Source organism: Plecotus auritus (genome assembly GCF_963455305.1).
Source record: "Plecotus auritus genome assembly, chromosome: 7".
Classification (NCBI taxonomy): Eukaryota; Metazoa; Chordata; class Mammalia; order Chiroptera; family Vespertilionidae; genus Plecotus; species Plecotus auritus.
Window position 1 is genome coordinate 30,492,302 of NC_137774.1, and position 20,581 is coordinate 30,512,882.

At 52.0% G+C, this 20,581-nt stretch overlaps 1 protein-coding gene across 5 annotated transcripts in view; it reads left to right on the forward strand.

Annotated features, from left to right (window-relative positions):
- The window catches only part of RHBDL3 (rhomboid like 3), a 51,160-nt gene that overhangs the window by 14,516 nt on the left and 16,063 nt on the right, over positions 1-20,581 (forward strand). For 3 of the 5 annotated variants that reach the window (XM_080679077.1, XM_080679078.1, XM_080679081.1), the window contains exons 3-7: positions 1,502-1,660; positions 6,034-6,258; positions 9,788-9,936; positions 13,164-13,276; positions 18,907-19,007. In XM_080679077.1, the coding sequence (XP_080535203.1) occupies positions 1,502-1,660; positions 6,034-6,258; positions 9,788-9,936; positions 13,164-13,276; positions 18,907-19,007 (747 nt within the window). Of the gene's footprint in view, positions 1-1,501; positions 1,661-4,394; positions 4,462-6,033; positions 6,259-9,787; positions 9,937-13,163; positions 13,277-18,906; positions 19,008-20,581 lie in introns of all 5 variants that reach the window. The other 2 variants (XM_080679079.1, XM_080679080.1) reach the window with 2 other exon arrangements.

Genomic DNA, 20,581 nt, shown 5'->3' on the forward strand with positions numbered 1-20,581 from the left:
ATGGGGCTGGGGTAGCTGAGTTTTCTGAAATGCTCTGTCGTGGGAACCACATTGGTGTCATCTCTGAAAGCTGGTGTTTGGGCTGAGGGTGGGGACCCACACTGTTAGGCAGGCCTCCTTCGGCAGGTCCTCTCTCGCTGAGTTCTGGGAGAACTGAACTGGCCCATGACTGTGACTCTTGGCTGTTTCTCCTGGATTGCCTGAGAGATGCTGCCCTGAGAATCAGCCTTCCTAAGATGGTCTTCATTGACCTTATCTAGAAAAGGGGAAACGTGGATCTGGTCTTCTGGGTTCCTCTCTCTCTCTCTCTCTCCACACACTCATGGCGGAGTCTGATTGCCTTCAACAATCTCAGTAACCCATGCAGCATCTCCAGGATGCAGTGAGCTCGTGTGGGGAAGTGCTTGTGAACAGGCAAGCTCTCAGCAGGGTTAGCCTCAGTTCCTAGCAGGGTGGGTGCTGTGGGGGCAGGAGGGGGGGAGGGGGGACACTGGGTGGGTTCTTCGAGGAAAGGGGGGCTTTGGAAGAGGGGCAGAAAGGTTATGGGTTTCTCTGGGAGAGATGAATAAAATCCTTTTCTAACTGAACTGATGAGACTGCCCTTGGAAAATTAGCACCCATCTCTTCATCCGGACCTCCCCTGTGCATTCACCGAACAAATCTTTATTGAGTGCCGATTCCGCCGGCTCGATGCTAAGCACGGGGATATGTGGTGACGCTGCCGTGGGGGAACCGGCAGTCCAGCAAGGAGTCGAAAGTAGACGATTACAGAGCTGTGCGGGGTGGGGGCTGGAGGTCTGTCCGAGGTGCAGACGTGTCTAAGAGGAGCCTTTCCGGATAGGGGACATCCAATGAGCTGGGAAGGGTGAGGCGGAGGCCCTCAGGAAGATGAGGGAGAAAGGAATCCTGGGCGGAGGGATCCACGTGTGCAAAGCTACAGAGGGCAAAAGGGTGATGCCAACAGACAAAACACAGAGCACAGTGCCTTTGGGGAGCCCTGTTCTGGTGGCGGGGGGGGGGGGCGGGGGGGGGGCGGGAGGGTGTTTGACACGGAGGGAGCCAGCAGCCACATGCAGGATTGGCAGGCTGTGCTCCCTGCTCCCAGGCCTCGAGGATTCCCCACTGGAGTCCCTCTGGCCCAGGCCCCGGAAGTTCCTCATCTTCCTCTGCTCATCTTTTCATTCCTGCTTTCCTCTTCCTAGAGTCAGAAGTAAGGGCGGAGGGAAGGGAATTTAACCTCTCTGAGCCTCAGATTCCTTATCCGCACACCAGACGCTTGGATTAGTGGATCTCGAAGGTCTCCAGGGCCTTCCAGGATTTTACGTGATTGTCCAAGCTTGGTTTGGATGTTTCCCTCCGGGCCTTGCAAACATCCCAGACACCGCCCAGGCCACGTGTTGATGAAGATGGGGCACCTGTGGTAGAGCCGAGAGGGGGCCAGAGCCCACTGACACGCCCCCCCGACGCCCCTCTCCCTGGCTTGTCTGTGCTTCTCCTGTAGTGTGACCCTGGGAACACCGGCTACATCAGCTCAGGCAAGTTCCGCAGCCTCCTGGAGAGCCACAGCTCCAAGCTGGACCCGCACAAAAGGGAGGTGCTCCTGGCTCTGGCCGACAGCCACGCCGATGGGCAGATCTGCTACCAGGACTTTGTCAACCTGGTGAGCGCTCTGGGGCCCTTGCTGTTGGGAGGGGCCTGTCCAGGGATTGTGGTTTAGCCGACCCTTTTGGACAATTAAAGGGATCTCTTGGCCCAGAGCATTGAAAAAGTCCAGGCTTCAGCCGGGTATCACCGAGGACCTGGTTTCTCTTTGCCTCTCAGCTCTGCCTTCTCATCCTCTGAGAAGCTGCTGGCAATTCCAGCCCCTTCCGTTGTGGCAGCAAAGTGGCTGCCGTTCCAGCCCTCACACCCTCAGGCCTCACCACGCAGGAGAGGAGAGGGACTCCTGGTGGTAGCTCCTACACGGGATTTATTTCCTCCCTTCCATGGGCCCAGATTGGGTCAGTGGGGATGTGTTGACTGACTCCAACCAATCAGGGCCCACCTCTGGAGCTGGAAGTGGGCTCCATGCCACCGAAACCAAGTGCTGGGAGTGGGAGGCAGGAGGTCGTCATTGGCAGGAGAGGAACTGGGGAGCAGGTGTGGGGAGGATCACGCCAGACCTCTCCAGGAGCCGTGGGGCACAGGAGCTCATCAGACCTGCTGGCAGACGCCCTGGCTTGTTGGGGGGACTGGAGACAGGGTGCCCGTGAATCCTGCCCACTGCTCTGACTTAGAGTAGGGACTCCCTCCTCACTGCGGGTTACTGCTGTGTTACTACTGGGGTGAAACTGGAATGGGGTTCAGTGGGATTAAGCAGGAAGCATTTTACCTGCCACGAGATGGTTGGAATATCAGTAGACTCTACATGAACTAACAGGATGAATCCAAGGCTGGAGTCTGACCTTGGTTTCCCTATTGAAATGGGTGGGGCCAGTCACCTCTCTTCTGTCACGCATGGAGGGGTGAGACAGTGTCCTCTCTCCTGTCACCTGCTGGTGTCAGTGATGGGGGAGCCAGTCCCACTCACACCTGTCCTGTGCCAGGTGGGCTCTCCGATGTGGATACCCAGCTTTGGACTTGCTTGAATTGCCTCTTGGCTGAGGGCCTGCCTTTGCCCAGTGATTACAGGGGGCAGCAGTAGGGCTCTCGGGTTCTACTGCTGTTCAGAATGGACCCAGGGAGCAGGCCTTATAGAGGGCAGGGGTCAGAGCTGAGCCACAGGCGGAGGGGCAGCCGGGATTCATGGGGCAGGCGGTGGAGGTGAGCCCTGGGACTCAGAGCCCAGCTGTGCCAGCCAAGACCAGGCCACGGACTTGAGCCGGCACAGGCTCCTCCACCGCCCAGCGCAAGCACGTCTGCTGCAGCCCCCGCTCAGTCCAGGGCAGCATGAGGGCCCGGCTGGGCCCGGCAGGTGCTTCTCTCCAGCAAGGGGTGCGGGGGGGTCCTCTGTGAACTCGCAGGCACAGGGGCTTTGTCACCGTTGGGATTTCTGTCAGTTCGGAGCTGGAGCAGCCAGCTGGAGCCTGGATTCGTGGGAGCTGGGCTGCCCTGGGGACCAGGACTAAGAGGAGGTCACCAGCAGGGAATCTCTGGAGTCAGGCAGACCTGGCTCCCTCTTCTGGCTCTGCCTGTGCCACGCAGAGGGAAAGATCTTCTGAGCCTGGATTTTACCTCCTTCGGGGTCATTGCAAGGATTCAACAAGGTGAAATATATGAAAGACTTGGTTGTCTGTAGTATTCTTCCAGCAGGTAAACTCTGCCTCCTTCGTGAGCCCTTCCTCATCCCAACCCCCGCAGTGCTTTGCCAAGTCTCTCTCTCTTTTTTTAAAATATATTTTATTGATTTTTTTACAGAGAGGAAGGGAGAGGGATAAAGAGTTAGAAACATCCATGAGAGAGAGACATCGATCAGCTGCCTCCTGCACACCTCCTACTGGGGATGTACCCGCAACCAAGGTATATGCCCTTGATGGAAATCGAACCTGGGACCTTTCAGTCTGCAGGCTGACGCTCTATCCACTGAGCCAAACCGGTTACGGGCAGTGGTCGGCAAACTCATTAGTCAGCAGAGCCAAATATCAACAGTACAACGATTGAAATTTCTTTTGAGAGCCAAATTTTTTAAACTTAAACTTCTTCTAACGCCACTTCTTCAAAATAGACTCACCCAGGCCGTGGTATTTTGTGGAAGAGCCACACTCAAGGGGCCAAAGACCCGCATGTGGCTCGTGAGCCGCAGTTTGCTGACCACTGGGTTAGGGCAACCAGGTCTCTTGATTGATTGATTGATTGATTGATTGATTGATTAAAGAGAGAGAAACATCGAACTGCTGCTCCACTTATGTATGCATTCATTGGTTGATTCTTGTATGTGCCCTGACTGGGGATTGAACCCGCAACCTTGGCTTATGGGGACGATGCTCCAACCAAGTGACCTACCCAGCCAGGGCGCCAGACTTCCCTTATAGCACAGACCACATTATGTTACAGCTGAGAGGCCAGGGTTGTCACGTGAGGGCGTGCAGGTTGTGTCTGTACAGGATGCCTGGCAGAGGGGGGAGTGGGGACTGGAATCTGGCCTGGGCTTTGTTCCCCCAGGCCTGGAAGGGGTGCATCCACCTGGAGGGAGAGGATCCCTATCTACTTGGCAGGAAAGTGCCAACTAGCTGGATTCCAGAGGCAGGCAGATCTGGATATGAATCCTGACTCTGATTTCCTAACGATGGGTCTTTGAGAAATTACTCTCCAAGCTCTGGTCCCCATCTTTATGACGTGGGGATAATCCTAGGCACCAAATAACTAAGATGACACCCTCTTTTGCTGCTGTTTATACATCTGTCTCTCCTTATAAGTTCCGTGAGGCCCAAGACCATGGTTACTCCTGCGCCCAACACAGTGCTAGGCACACCAAGCGTGCAGGTGAGTGATGAGTATGGGCTCACCGTGCTTCTGTACTCAGTGCTGAGCCCGACCCCACACGGGTTGTCAGAGTGTGACTGCGGGTGTGTTTGTGAGTGTGCATGCAGGGCACGCCCGTGTGCATATTCACACTTGGAGATGGGAAGAGAGGATGGTAAGTGTGGCTACAAAATACTTCATGCTGGGGTCCTGTCTGGGGCTTACCGTGTACCTGGAGCGCCAAGCCCTGCCTGCATTTACAGAGCTCCTGAGCCAGTAGGAAGGACCAGACCCAAGCTTTGTAGGTATGGAGGGGAGGAGAATAGGGAATCTTTGGAAGGGCTTCCTCTGGGAAGGCCTGCTGGGGCTTTAAGCCAGATTTTAAAGGGGAGAGCCAGCAGAATCCAGAAGGGGAAAGGCTGCAGAGGGAGGCTTATCCCATCCATTTGGTCTGAATGCAGATCCTCTCAGCTACCTTCCCCAGACAGGGCTCCAAACCGCTGTGCCTTGGTCTGCCTGGTGCACCTGGCCAGCCCTCTCTGGACTCCTGCCTCCGGGTTTAGCCTATTGCCCACCGCTGGGCCCACAGTCCCAGGAATACGTTGATAAGCCCCAGCCCAGCTACGGTGGAACAGCCACCCAGGCAGTACTGTGGGCTCTGGGGTTGGGAAGACTCGGTCTCTAGGACATCTCCCCATAATCAAGGTCTAGAATGTGGTCATGGAGGGCAGGTGGGAGGCGACGGAGGCCTCGGGGCTGGAAGTCAGCAGGCTGCTCTGATCTCTGGGAGCCAGGCTGACTGCTGGGTGAACAGCCAGGGCTCTGCTGTGTCGGGCAGCCTCAGTCTGCCAAGACAGGGTCAGCCCTGAGGCAGGGTTCAGTGGCCAGTCACTGGAAGGTACTCAGGAGTAGTGACCTTCCACAGGCACAGCTCTGGGTTCTGGGAAAGTCAGCAAGGGCTGCCCAACCCTTCCCAAGCTAACGTTTGTGAGGATGCTGAGTCCTACTCACCCTCCAGCTCTCACTCAGATATCACCTCCTCCAGGAAGCACTCCCTGACCACCTCGAGACCAGGTTGGGCTCCCTCCCGTGTGCTCCTGCAGCAGACTTGACTCTGACCTGTGATTGCTGGTTACTCATCTGTCTCGAGCACCACTGTATCCCCTGTGCCTGGCAATGTGCCTGACACGTAGTAGTTGCTCAGGAAATTGTGATGGATGGATGAGAGATGGGTGGATGGAAGGAAGGTACTGTGAATATACGAATACAGGCTCAAGAGCCTTACGGGGTTTGAACTTGATGAGTCCTTAAAACTCTCTGTGCTTTGGTTTCCACATCTAGCAACATGGGGATATTCATAGACCTTATGTAACAGGTAGACTGCTTATAGCAAATGAACCAACAAATTGTGAAGTGCTTAGAACAGCCCCTGACATGTAAGAGCTCAGTGAATATTGCTTCTGGTGAGCTATTGTAGAACAATAAGAGAGGTGGGATCAGGCCTGGTTAAGTCTAAGGATTGTGCTGCCTGGGAAATGGGTCGGGGCTCCCGAGACCCTGGTTCTGACCCTGCCCGCCCTGTTCCCTGTGCAGATGAGCAATAAGCGGTCCAACAGCTTCCGCCAGGCCATCCTGCAGGGGAACCGCCGGCTCTGCAGCAAGGCCCTGCTGGAGGAGAAAGGGCTGAACCTCTCCCAGCGGCTCATCCGCCACGTGGCCTACGAGACCCTGCCCCGGGAGATTGACCGGAAGTGGTACTACGACAGCTACACCTGCTGCCCCCCACCCTGGTTCATGATCACCATCACCCTGCTGGAGGCAAGGACAAGGGTGGGGAAGGGCCACTCGGCCTTAGCACAGCCAGGGCAAGAGGATGTCTGAGATGGTGAGGGGCAGAGCAGCATCTTCTCCACCCAAAGGCGATGGTTGAGGGAGGAGCCAGTAGCAGTTGTCATTGCAAGCCCAGCCCCAGGACAGGCCATGCAGGGGTCCTGTTTCCTGGACCCCAAAGATATTCCCAAGATTCTTACTTCAAGCAATAGTCACTGCAGCAAAATCCCCATGGGACCACCCCACCTAAACAGTAACAACCAAAACAATGTAATAAGTTCACCGATCTGGGGGAGTTAGGCTAACTCACTAAAACCAATTTATTTGAGTTCCTCCCTGAGTGAGTCATGTGGACAGGTCATTTGCCCCCTGCCTCTCCGCCGGGACTCCATCCTCCGCCTAGGAAGCAAGAATAAGCAGATAAGCAAGCCTGCCCTCCTTCTCCCATAGCCCCCTCCCCCCACTTTAGCCAGAGAATGGAACACAAAAGCCTCCCACAAATGCATATGGGAGGGAGTGTTTCTGAACAGGTAAATGTGGACTTAACACATTTTGAAAGAACATTCTCCCCTTAGGGAATCATCCAGACCCACTGTTATTCTAAGAGTCTCCTGCTTCGATATCAACAGAATCTAAAGGTACCCCTTTCTGAATCAGGGCCCGTGCACGAGGAACTCTGAATTCTGTGGGCTGTTCCGCCTAAGAACCCGTGGGCCCCTCCACCCCTAAATGGATGCTCGGCTCCCCTTTGGCGTTTTATAATCTTCACTGGTTTCTCCTCCAGAACCACGGGCCTAATTACCACCCCTGCATATGTTCTTGCAAAGTTCCTAATCAGACGGCAGGATCAGGATCGTTAAGCTTCATGGCATTCTTTTTTTCCTAAATGAGAATAGCTGGTCTGCAGGCCCATAGCTTCTTCCAAGTTCACGTTGAAATTGCGATTTTTCTGAGATATTCTTGGACTCCTTCTTCAAATGCTTACGGTGTTGGTCTATTATATTAACTTCTATTTGAGGACCAATAATAACGAGCTGCCTTGGAAGCTGTATTTGTTGCCAGGCCACCCGCATCCTGTTAGGTGGACAGAACGGCTCCCCAGAGAGCCCAGGGGAGTCGAGCTGCTGGCGGGCCTGAGCCAGTCCAGGCTCCACCCAGGAAGCCCTAACCCGACGCTAATTACAGCTGCCTTCCCGAATCGCATGCCGGGTACCCGGCGGGGCCTCCTGTATTTTATCTCATCACTACCCTGGAAGTGCAGGCATTCATATCCCCATTTCCAGGTCAGGACATCGAGAACAAGAAAATTCAAATCATTTGTCCAAGGTTATCCAGAGAAGCCAGATTTTGTGTCCAGATTCATTTCAAATTTCCATAAGCCTCAGCTATGTAAACTCAAACCACCATCCTAGAAGAAAATGTTGAAATAACTGTTTCAAAGTCCTTGTACAAAAGCCCAAGGCTTTTTGTTTTAAATACAATTCTAGATACCCAGTTTTCTGATTCCATAACAGAGAAAATAGAAGGGACCCACTATTAACCAGCAATAAAAAGTAAGAACCTGACCTGGCTGGTTTGGCTCAGTGGATAGAGTGTCGGCCTGGGGACTGAAGGGTCCCAGGTTCAATTCCAGTCACGGGCACATGCCCAGGTTGTGGGCTCAATCCCCAGTAAGGGGTGTGCAGGAGGCAGCTGATCAATGATTCTCTATCATTGATGTTTCTATTCCTCTTTCCCTCTCCCTTTCTCTCTCTGAAATCAATTTAAAGTAAACCTGAGGGGTTTTTTTTGTTCATTTGTTTTTTGTTAATCCTCGCCTGAGGATATTTTTCCATTGATTTTTAGGGAGAGTGGAAGAGAGAGGGAAAGACAGAGAGAAACATCAATGTGAGAGACATCAATTGGTTGCCTCCTGCACGAGCCCCGACCAGGGCCCAGGCCAGGGCCTGGGCCAGAGAGGAATCAAACCCAAGACCTTTTGGTCTGCAGGCTGACGCTCTATCCACTGAGCCAAACCGGCTAGGGCTAAACCTGAGTCTTAAACACAAGAATTTGGGGCCATTTAGTTGTAGGAGGGAAGCCCCATCAATTGCTGGAGAAGACATCACTCCCGGTGCCCAGCTCAGTACCTGAGGCACCCTTAAGAGATTATGCACATACCTGATTAAGAACATAGGGACATGAATGATGCATTTTAGAAAGAGTTCCAGAAAAAAGTAGTTTACCCTTTTAGGGCTTAAATTAGTGTGCTTTAGTCATTTGCATAGTCTGCTTATGTGGGGTGGTGGTGAGGATGCAGAGAATTTGGGACCCTTGTGCCCTGTTGGCGGGAGTATAAAATGGTGCAGCTGCTATGGGAAATAGTATGGCGATTACTCAGAAAATTAAACATAGAATTACCACATGATCCAGCAATTCCACTTCTGTGTACATACCCAAAATAAATTGAAAGCAGGGACTCAAGGAGGTATTTGTACACCCATGTTCATAACAGCATTATTCACAGTAGTGAAAATGTGAAGCAACCCAAATGTTCATCAACAGATGAAAGATAAACAAAATGTGGCTTATACATACAATGGGAATGTTACTCATGCTTAGAAAAGGAAGGACATTTTGGCCTAATCAACAACATGGATGAACCTTGGTGACATCATACTAAGTGAAATAAGTAGAAGTCGAGTTACCTAGAGTAGCCAAAGTCATACAGACAGAAAGTAGAATGGTGGTTGCCAGAGATGGGGAAAGGAGAATGAGAAGCTAACGCTGCATGGCTACAGAGTTTCAGTTTTGCAAGGGGAAAAGACTTCTGTGGTGGTGATGGTTGCCTAACAATTTAAATGAACTTCATGCCACTGAGTTGCACACTTAAAACTGATTTTGATGATAACTTGTATTTCTATGTATTTTACCATAGATTGTTGTGGGGTTTTTTTGGTTTTTTTGTGTTTTTTTTTTAAATATATTTTATTGGTTTTTTTACAGAGAGGAAGGGAGAGGGATAGAGAGTCAGAAACATCGATGAGAGAGACATCGATCAGCTGCCTCCTGCACGCCCCCTACTGGGGATGTGCCTGCAACCCAGGTACATGCCCTTGACCGGAATCGAACCTGGGACCCTTCAGTCCGCAGGCCGACGCTCTATCCACTGTGCCAAACCAGTTAGGGCTGTTGTGTTTTTTTTAATCAACTTATGTGGCATTGCCTTATCCCCCAAATGGGTATGTTCTTTATTATTGGGGTTAAAGTTTAAAATCCTCCAAACCCTTCCTGCTTAGCCCCAAGGAAGTATGGGCAGAGATCATGTGACCATGCTGTGAATAGTTAACGCAAAATAATCAAACAGAAGTGGGGTAGAGATGGTTGAAGATGCTGAGTGCTGGCCACGGGGGAGCCCCTCGTTCTCTGAGAAGGAAAGATGACAACTTCCAGCAAGGATTCCGGGTGTTAGCACAAGAGGGTTCCTGGCAGCTTTGTACTTGGTAATGGGACCCCTCCATCCTGTGCTTTCCCCCAGGTGGCCTTCTTCCTCTACAATGGAGTGTCGCTGGATCAGTTTGTGCTGCAGGTGACCCACCCACGGTACCTGCAGAACGCACTGGTGTACCACCCACAGCTCCGAGCGCAGGCGTGGCGCTACCTGACGTACATCTTCACGCACGCGGGGTGAGTGCCTGTCTTCTTTCCCTCTATCAAGAGTCCCTATGGAAAAATAAGTAGTCCCGATAGCCTGGATTGAAATAAATTTTTTAGTTTGTCTCCCTGGACACAGGATTTGAGGTGACTTCTTGAAACTCTTCTCATACCAAAATATATGAGTTATTGGGAGTATATGGGAAATGGAAAATGCAGGGAGTAAAATGCTCACATCCCACAGTGAAATCAGCACAAACATCCATAGCACGTGAGTCTATGTACTTGCTAGAGGTAGGTTATAAACTGCTTCTGAGCTTCCTAGTGGCCAAAGCAAAGAGGGAAATATGGTCAGCTACCACGTTCATTGTCCATAAACTGTGTTGTGTGTGAGTGCCCCCATCAGTGAAATAAAGGACAGATTTCTTGAAGCTGCCTTCTTCCCAAAGTGCTCTCCATACATGGTGAGGGTCTTCGTGAGGAATTTGGCAATACTTACTGTTCTGTTTACAGAGCCTTGTGGCCTCGTTTAGGGCTGGAGCACAGTCAGTTCTCACTGGTGCCTCTTACCCAGGATCAGGCCAGGTGACTACCCAGGTCCAATTCCCTTGAAAAGCACTGTCTTGGCTGGAGACCATTTTTACATAGTAGAAGTGCTGAGTTGGAAAAGCGGAGTCCCTGGACCCCCTACCTCTGTGGTATCTTCTACAGCCTCTCTAGGGAGAGAAGCAAAGGGGCTCACTGTTAGTCTGGTGCAGCCCTGGGGCGGGGGGTGCCTGTCCCTGGGGTTGGACATGGGAAGAGGATCACTCTGGCCCCTGAGGCTCCATCATTCTCGTTCTTTGGCAGAAAGACCTACAGTAGCCAAGAGGGAGCCCCGCTGTGAGCCTCCCTTCCTGCTGAGCCTCTAAATGGCACAAACGCCAACCCCTAATTGGATGCACCTGCTGGGGAGGGCTTGGGTGAGGAGACATTCTGATGGACGCCTCCACGCTGAGCTGAGCCGGAGGAGACTGTGCCACAGGCTGTTTGCCTTGCCTGCTGTCCCAGGCTTTGATCTCACAGGGCTAAGAAGCAGAGGGAGGGAGGCGTGTCATTGTATCAGTCTTCTCGTGAGTCAAGATTAGGAGGCAACAGGAAGCAGGGACTTCCCTGGCTAGGCTGCCCAAGCCCGTGGGTGCACGTGGGTTGAGACTATCTGCCTTATTTGTAGGACTGCCCTCTGGCCTTCCCTGATCCTGTGAGGTAAAGAGGGAGAATGGACAATGTCTCTAAGGCTTCCTTGTCCATTCTTTGCCTCCCAGAGCTGAAAGCCGGAGTGGCCAGAGCACAGATGCTCTCCCCAGAGGCACAGGGGCAGCCTCAAGCCTTTCTCTGGCCGTTGCTTCTCCTGGAGCTATGCCTGTCAGGAAGAGCCCTGGGAGGATTCTCTAGGTCTGTGACCTTGAGGGAGGGGCTCCTGGCTGGTGCCACAGTAGACAGGTGATAGGAAGAGCTGGCCAGCATCTAGGGAAAGCCCGTAGGGTGACGCATTACTCAGGGACACACTCTAGGCCAGTGAATTCAGAAGTCACTGTGGTTGAGCCTGGCTGGCATGACTCAGTGGTTGAGCGTTGACCTATGAACCAGGAGGTCACTGTTTGATTCTTGGTCAGAGCACATGGCCGGGTTGCAGGCTTGATCCCCAGTGTGGGGCGTGCAGGAGGCAGCTGATCAATGACTCTCTCATCATTGATGTTTCTCTCTCTCTCTCTCTCTCTCTCCCCCCCCCCTCCCTCCCTCCCTCTCCCTTCCTCTCTCCACTTTTTAAAAAAGAAATCACTGAAGAAAGAGGTTGGCTGGGGAGGCAGGAGCTCTGGATTCCCCTCACCTAGCCCCTTCTAGTCTCAAGTTCTAAGCTGTAAACGAAGGAGACAGGAGCAGAAAACCTCTGAGGTCTCCCTGTGAGTCTGAGGCTACCACCCAGCTCCTTTTCAGTAAATTTTTCTGACATTTCTAATCTAGGATCCTTTGGCTGGCACAGTTGGGGTGTTGGGGTGGGGAGCCAGAGATTGCAGGGATGGTGGGAATTGGGGACAGAGCCTGACCTGAGTCATGTGCTACCTCACAGGCACCCTCCTGGATCAGCAGGTACCCGAGCCCTGCAGGCCAGGCCAGCATCCAGACCCTTGTTCCATGCTCTGTTACCCTATAACTTACGCTTCCCCAGGGAGCTGTCCAGCTGCTCAGTTTATGTGAGATAATGGATGTTAAAGTGCTTTGTAAACTTGAAAGCGCACACCAATGTAATAATAGTAATGTTACGATATTTTCTAGTAACATGCACTCAGCTAGACACCATTTAGCAACAAGATCTGGTCACATGATAGCGTAAAAAATAAGGTATTCTCAGGGCAAGAAACCCCAACCCTGAGAGTTTCAGGCAGAATGGGTCCCTGCACACCAGGAGGGAGAGGCCTTCCTCGTGAGATGTTAAGTGACAACTGAATTAGTAAGCTCCGAGACGCATCTCTAACACTTGCACTTGTTTTGAAAACATCTCTCTCTCTTTATTTTTATTTTTTAATGTATTTTTATTGTTTTCAGAGAGGAAGGGAGAGGAAGAGATAGAAACATCAATGATGAGAAAGAATCATTGATTGGCTGCCTCCTGCACGCCCCACACTGGGGATCCAACCCGCATCCCAGGGATGTGCCCTGACTGGGAATCGAACCGTGACCTCCTGGTTCATAGGTCAACGCTCAACCACTGAGCCACGCCGGCTGGGCAACATCTGTCTCTTTAAATATCAGTAGCTCTTACAGATACAATGGCAAGCCAGCGTGCCCTCGGGACCTGGTGAATGGAGCAGGGCCTGCACATCAGAGATCTGGGTTGTGGGTCTGGCCACGAACCAGCTGAGTGACTCTGAGCTGGTCAGTGCCCCTCTCTGAGCCTTGGCTTTTCACATGTTAGCCAATGGGGTTGCTGGGTCTTGACCACAGCCTCTCCCTGTGGCCAGTGCAGCACTGTCAGTTACCGCCCAGGCCCTGCACGTGTTCTTGTCTCAGGTGGTGGGAAAGATGTGGAAGGAACGCTCTTTCCAAGAGGATCTGTCTCTTTTGTGATTCCTGCCCCCACCATCCCAGACCATGAGTTCCTCAAAGGCAGGTATAGGGTCTTGCTCACTGTTGGATCCCCAGCATCTGGGCACTCAGTGTTTGTCGAATAAACGAATGGATAACTGGATTAATGAATGGAGTGTGGTCTCTCCATACAGGATAGAACACCTGGGCCTCAATGTGGTGCTGCAGCTCCTGGTGGGGGTGCCCTTGGAGATGGTGCATGGAGCGACCCGCATTGGGCTGGTCTACGTGGCTGGTGTGGTGGCAGGTAGGCAGGTGGGCCCTCTGTCTATAGGAAAAACCTCCCCAGGGTGGCTGGGACTCCCCATGGGGTCATGCAAGCCCCAGGCTTTCAGGGGGCCCAGGACCCTCATCACCAAAGCTCCTGACTATTAGGCTTTTTCTCCAGGCAAATCTCCCCACCTCCTTGGAGAATCTAGAAAGGGGACTGCCACCCAGAGAAGGAGGCATGTGATGGCAAAGGAGAGGAGAGCACAGGATTTGGAACACCGTGTTGCAGCTGTGTGAGCTTGGGGAAATTCCTTAACCTCTCTGGCCCCATTAAGCATTAAACGTGAACTAATAAGATCTGCCTGCAGGGCGTTAGGATGGTGGAGTGAGGTGACACGTGGAGTGACAGTGTTATATAAATTGTGCAAGGGCACACACAGAGATCCCTGTAGGGGCATCTAAGGGGTGGGGGAAGCCAGGTGCCTCCCTGGCCAGTCTAGTCCCTGTCCCCAAAGGGACATCTTGCCTCTGCCCAGCTGGCCACTGTCCCCTTGATTGACTCACCACTGACAGGAGAGAGTCTGGCCTGAAAGGTGGTAAGCATCCGTGCCAGCCCAGCCAGAGGAGTCCGGGCCCCCGCTGACTTGGCTCACGTGGCAGGTGATCATGGCCTTGAGCACAGGGCAGCCTGAATGCCCCCTTCCCTCCACAGTGTGGGGTGAGACGGCCGGGGTGAGCTGGGGAGAGCAGAGCAGGCTGTGCAGGAAGAGTCTGCACTAGCCAGGCCTCCGAACAGAGGAATTTCTCTCATGAAGTTTCCAACATCATTGCCGGATTTTTTATAACAAGGTTTGCTGCCTCAGCTCTTCACCTTGACAGCTGAGCCCAAGGGAGCTTTGTGTGTGTGTTTAAGTAAGATTTTAATCCTTCCTGAGGAGCATTAAGCTTATCATCAGGAGAGTGGGGCACCGTCAGCCTTGTAAACAACAGGTAGGCAGGGACCCTGGGAATAACTGAAGTGGCTTCAGGCATCGAAAGGGGAAGGGTCCCACGCCTGCCAGGCAGGGCCGGTCTGCTGGTTCCTGAACCCTCAGCCTGGATGTTGGTCCAGTGCCGGCTCCTTCGCTCCTCTGTGGGCTAAGGTTAAAGCCTTGGGTACCTTGGACAGCACCCATGCCCGCTTGTCCCAGAATCCAGCACCTCCCACATCCTTGTGGGAAGGTCTAATGAGCATCTCTGTGTGCTAGACTCACTCAGCCACCCACGCACCCCCCCTCCACCAGTCTCTTGACATCTGGGGATTTATAGCCACACTTTCCAGACCTAGTGCTCAGAGACCCAGATGGTTAATGGTGAGGAACAGGAAAGACACTCAGACACTCGCAGTCAGTAGTCGAGGAGATGGGAGAGCCAATAACCCAGAAGACAGAAATAAGATTCCAAATGACTCAGGCCCCAGCAAGATCAGACGATGCACAGTGGGGAGACAGTGCAGGTATCTTCGCAGCGATGTCCCTGCAGAGCGGGACGGTGCACAGACAGAGGGGGAGCTCGCCAGCTAAATACGGGGGTGTGGGGCTGTCACCAAGCAATGATGTGTGCTGTACTGTGTGAGTCATCGCTCAGGCTCAAGGGCACTCTCGTCACAGCAGATCATGCCATTTATCTCCTAGATTGAGTTGACTGATCTGCCCGCACCCCTCCCTTCCTCTCCGCTCAGAGAGGCGACCCATTCACAGACAGCTAGACCCTGACTGGACAGCCAGTAATCAAGTGCCTGCCCTGCAGGCCATATTTTATTCAGTCCTCACAAAAACTCCGTGAGGCAGGTACTATTACTCTTCGCCTGTTCCGGATACGGAAACCGAGGCTTAGAAAGCCTAAGTGACTTACCCAGGAAGACACAGTAGAAAGTGGCAGAGCTGGGCTCCAACCCAGGTGGTCTAACCCCAAAGGCTGTGCTCAAAACCAGTGCCATCTTACAAGAACCAAAAGGCAGGCATTCTTTGTGCAGATAATTTAATTGTCAGAAACCAAGGGAGGTCTTCATAGACATCGGGCCCTGCTCTTTCATTCCTGCCCAATGAAAATATTCCAAATCCAAGGCTGGCACAGTTTGTAACAAGGAGAGCTTACCTCTCCTGAGCACGTCTGGTACCCTGGGCATGCGATAAAGGGTTCACACGTGCTCTGCTGTATCCATCACAACCATCCAGAGAGGGGGTCCCGCCCCACCCCACCACCACCCCCCTCCCCCCCCCCCGCCACATTGCAGGCACTTCAGAACCATGGAGGGCAGATCAATTTGCTCAGCTAAGAAGGGCTAGACCTGGGGTAGATTCTTCTCTGCCCTGTGCTTCCGGCCAGTGCTGGAGGCCCATGTGTATTTCACTCTGGTTAACAATTAAATGGCCAACCCTTTAAACACTTTAGAAACTAGTATCTCCAATGTTCCACCAAGCTTTTATTATAGATTATATAGATTATAAAATCACGTGTGTATCCCCAGAGCCCAACGCAGGGATTGGCACATGTTAAGCAACAAATATTTGTGGAATAAATGAAAGAGTACATAAATAAATAAGGTTACATTATTTAAAGGGAGGTGTTCTGCCCATTTTTATTTGGATGTTTTTAGGGCCAAGGGAGAAGTGGGAGAACACCTGCTTTAAATTTTTCAGGCTAATATTATCCAATCTGTGTATTATGGCAAAGTCACCAATTTATCTGTGTACTGGCAGGGACCCAGAATTTGGGGGGGAGGGCGGGATTCACAGCCCCGACTAGACTTTGGTCTGCTGCTGTGCAGAGGTGTACCTTGCCACACTCTACCCATCCCGTGCCCCCGTGGAATTAACACTGGCCTTATTGAACCATTTATCCCTTGGTGGAATCCTGCCTTGCCCAGGCTTCCTGCCCTGAGATGGCTCTGCTAATTGTACTGATATGCATGCATGCCCTGTTTGAATTTGGTCTCTCCCAGTCTTTTTTGTCCAGGGCTAAGCGCAGTTCCTGGAGGGAAGTAAGTGCCACAAAGGGAGGGTAGGTGGGTCCAGATTGTTACCTTCAAGGTGCTAGAACCTCCCAGTTGGTGTGGCTCAGTGGTTGAGAGCCAGCCTATGAACCAGGAGGTCATGGTTTGATTCCTGGTCAGGGCACATGCCCGGGTTGTGGGCTCGATCCCCATTGTGGGGCGAGCAGGGGGGCAGCTCATCAGTGATTCTCTCTCATCATTGATGTTTCTCTCTCCCCTCCCCACCCCCGCCACCTTCCTCTCTGAAATCAGTAAAAATACAATTTTTAAAAAATATGCTAGAATCAGGGTCTGAGACTGGAATTACTGAATTTCTCATCTGAAAGGGACCTTTAAGGCCCCCTCCTGTGGGCGGCAAACTTTGCTCCCCAGGCCCCACCCCCATTCAGCTGCCATCTGCGCTCTGCGCTCTGCTCCTTAGTGTAGGATGTGGGTAAGGTTTTCTTTGAAAAAGGGTTTCACTGCTCAAAAGTTGGAAAAGCCTGAGACCTCCTCATTTCAACAAATATTTGTGATGTGAAAATCGAAGCCCAAAGAATTCAGGGGCTGTGTCCAAGTCACACAGTTAGCCAACCACACCCCCATTCCATGCTTCTTCCACAATCCCAGGATGACCCTGGCCCTGGGGTCAGGACTCTGATCCACGGTTAGGGTGAGGGAAAGGTCAATGAGGGGCTCCCTGGGGGCCCCACTGATGTCTCTGTCCCTGATAGACCACAATGGGGAGGCCGAGGGAGCAGAAGCTGGCGGGTTTGTAGGGACTTGTGCTGAGGGAAGAGGACAGCCCGGAGAGACTCTCTCTGTCCCTGCGGTAATTAATGAGGAGCAAGCTGAAGAGTGGGGCGGCTTGGGCAGCCAGCCCTTGCTGCCCTGCAATGCAGCCTTGTCAGCCAGCCCGGCAGGAGAGCGTGGGAATCCTTTGTCATGCAGATCCTGCTGCCGGTCTGTTTGCCACCCTGAGATTTTTTCCCCCTCTTCTATATGGTTGACCCTGTGGCTATGCAGTACAGGGAAAAAAAAAAAGTTATCTGACAATAGATCAATACCTAATTAAAGCCGGAGGGAAGGCATGAAAGAGGAGAGGAGAGATTTATAGCTGCCCTGGGAGGGCAGAAGGACTTGGGAGTTCTCAGTTTTTAGTTTGTGTTTTCCTGGGAAATTACATCCCCCTTGAGACCAAGAACCAGTCGTGGGGATCCCTTCTTTGAAGGATCTCAGTGAGCTCGGGAGCCTTGAGAGGGGTGGGGCGGGTACCTGGGGAGAAAGGGATGATGTTACAGGGGCTCTCCCCACCCAAGGTATCAGGTGCTCTGGTTCCTGGTTCCCGGCTGGGCTCAGCCACCTCCTAAGTAGTGGGCCCTCCACCCCTATGGAACCTGCAGAATTTGGCCTTCTGCTTGTCCCTCCTCTCTCCACCCTGGCAGCAGCTAATTGGCTCATGAGCCTGCAGGCATTTTCCAGTGGTGATTTCTGCACACTTCCCAGGCCAGCTACCTCTCATCCTCCGAGCCCTGGGCTCTACCTCCCAGTTATTTTTAGTCTCCATGTCCTTCCCTCCAAGCCAAAGCATTGATCACACTTAAATGAGACCAGAACAATACATTTCCCAGCTCTTCTCTCCCAGCTTTCCTCCCAGGACAAAAGTTAGTCATACCCCAGACCAAGAGTCCATGCCTGTCTTTCCCCCAGAGGCTGTGACCTCATCTCTCTCTTCCTGGGGACTTTTCAAGGGCATTTTTTCCCTCCAAAGATGCCCCATTTGCTGTGGAAACTTGTTGGCCTTCTGTGATTCCTCTCGGCTGGAGGGAGGTTGGAGGTGACCTAAGCAGGTTTGTAGACGCCATTGAGCAGAGAGAGTGATGGTAGAGGGTGGAGGTTAACTTCTGGACCAGTGTGGTGCGTGGCCACTATCAAGACTAAGACCTGGACTCAAATGCAGGTTCCTGTTCTTCCCACCAGGTGAGCCATGAGGCTACTAGCACCTTTCTCAAAGGGCTGTCTTGAGGGTTCAAGGGGAGAATGAATGTATGTAAAATGCTTGGCCGGTGTTTGACACACGGTGCTCCGTAGGTCGGTACCTGTTTCTGCAGTCACTACCTCTGCAATTTTTTTTTTTTTAAATAATGCAATTTTTTAAAAAAATATTTTTATTGATTTGGGAGAGGGAGAGAGAGCTAGAAACATCAATGAAGAGAGAGAATCATTGATCGGCTGCCTCCTGCACGCCCCCTCCTGGGGATTGGGCCCACAACCCGGGCATGTGCCCTTCAGTCCGCAGGCTGACGCTCTGTCCACTGAACAAACCAGCTCGGAATACCCCTGTAATTTTTGTTGTTGCTTCAGACCCCGAGATGGCACATTGGAGTGCAGAGGTTGGATTGAGAGGCAGATGTTCGCTTTCCTTTGTTGAGCCTTTGTTTCCCTGACTGTAAAAGGAAAAGTTGGGATCAAATGGTTCTTTCAGCCCTAAATTAATCATCAGGGACCTGCAAGGCAACATGGGACTGAGGGAGGGAGAGAAGGAGCCTTTTGCTCTGGGGTCTTACCCCCAAGGCTGAGGCATCTGAGGGTCTGAAGTGGGGGTAAGGAGCCACCGCCAGCATTCTTGAATTCTCGCTCGCTCTCTGCCCCAGGATCCTTGGCGGTGTCTGTGGCTGACATGACTGCGCCCGTCGTGGGCTCCTCTGGAGGGGTGTACGCGCTTGTCTCTGCCCATCTGGCCAACATCGTGATGGTGAGCACCTCGCGCCCTGGCATGCCTTCTGTGGCCTCCCCTTACCTGTCTCCAGGCCCAGGTGTGAATAGGGTGGGGCCGGGTTTGGGATCCTCATCAGGGTCTCAGCCCAGACCCATCAAGTGCCAGGCAGACCTGGCTGGTAGCAAAGTTTTCAAACACTCCTCACCCTCTGCAGGCCTGTTGCAAATGGGGCCCCTCAGTATATGATTCATATCTACTCCAGTTATGGCTTTGCCTAGGAATCAGCGGTCTCCCTATTCCGCCTCTTTCCCACTTGGTCACTTTAAAAAAGCGCTAAAATTCTTGACCACTAGCACACATCCTAATTGTAATTCATTGCTTGTCATAGATTGCTAAAAATAAAGGGACCTTAGAGGTCATCACATCAAAATTCTCAAATTAAAAAGAAGGCTCTGAGTCCTGGCTGGTGTGCCTAAGTGGTTAGAGGATCAGTCTGGGCACCGGAGGGTTGCAGGTTAAATTCCAAGTCAAGGGCATGTACCTTGGTTGTGGATTCGCTCCCCGTCCCAGGTCGAGGCATGAGTGGGAGGCAACCAGTCGATGTGCCTCTCTCACATCCATGTTTCCCTCTCTCTTCCCCCGCCCCCCACTTCATCCCTCCCTTTTACTCTCTCTGAAAAGCAATGGAAAAAAATATCCTCACCCTGGCCTCGTGGCTCAGTGGTTGAGCCTCGACCTATGAACCTGGAGGTCATGCTTCAATTCCCAGTTAGGGCACATGCCTAGGTTGCAGGCTGAATCCCCAGTGTGGGGTGTGCAGGAGGCAGCCAATAAATTATTCTCTTTCATTATTGATTTTCTATCTCTCTCTCCCTCTCCCTCTCCCTCTCTGAAGTCAATAAAAATATATTTAAGAAAAAAAAATCCTCAGGTGAGGATTAAAACAAAAAAAAGTCAGCTTTGTGGCAGAATTGGGGCTTGAAACCACATCTCCTGAAAACCATTCAGGTGTGTTCTCCATCTGCCTGTCACAGTGGTAGAACACTGCCATTCCATTTCTCACTCTCTGCTTTGCCTTTTCCTGAATTGTCATATCATTTAATGGTTAAAACTGTGGGCTATGGAGCCAGGCAGCCTAGATCTGAATCTCAGCCACTCACTTCCTAAAGAGTGACCTTGGGCATATGACTTCACTGCCTCAGTTTCTACATCTGTGAAATGGGATGATGTGGGATAAAATGAGCACTAGCCGGTTTGGCTCAGAGAATAGAGCATCGGCCTTCTGACTGAAGGGTCCCGAGTTCGATTCTGGTCAAGGGCACATGCCTGAGTTTCGGGCTCAATCCCCAGTGGGGGGCATACAGGAGGCAGCCAGTCAGTGATTCCCTCTCATCATTGATGTTTCTAGCTCTCTCTCCCTCGCCCTTCCTCTCTGAAATCAATAAAAATATATTTTAAAAACATAAAAGTAAATGGATAAAGTGAAAATAACCGCTCATTATAAGTGTTAACCTAATTCCCTGATCCTCACAAAAGACACCAGGGTAGAAATAAGAATTCATCTGATAGTTTCAGCAGAGGTCAAGGAAGACTGCGCCCTTGTTTTGGAA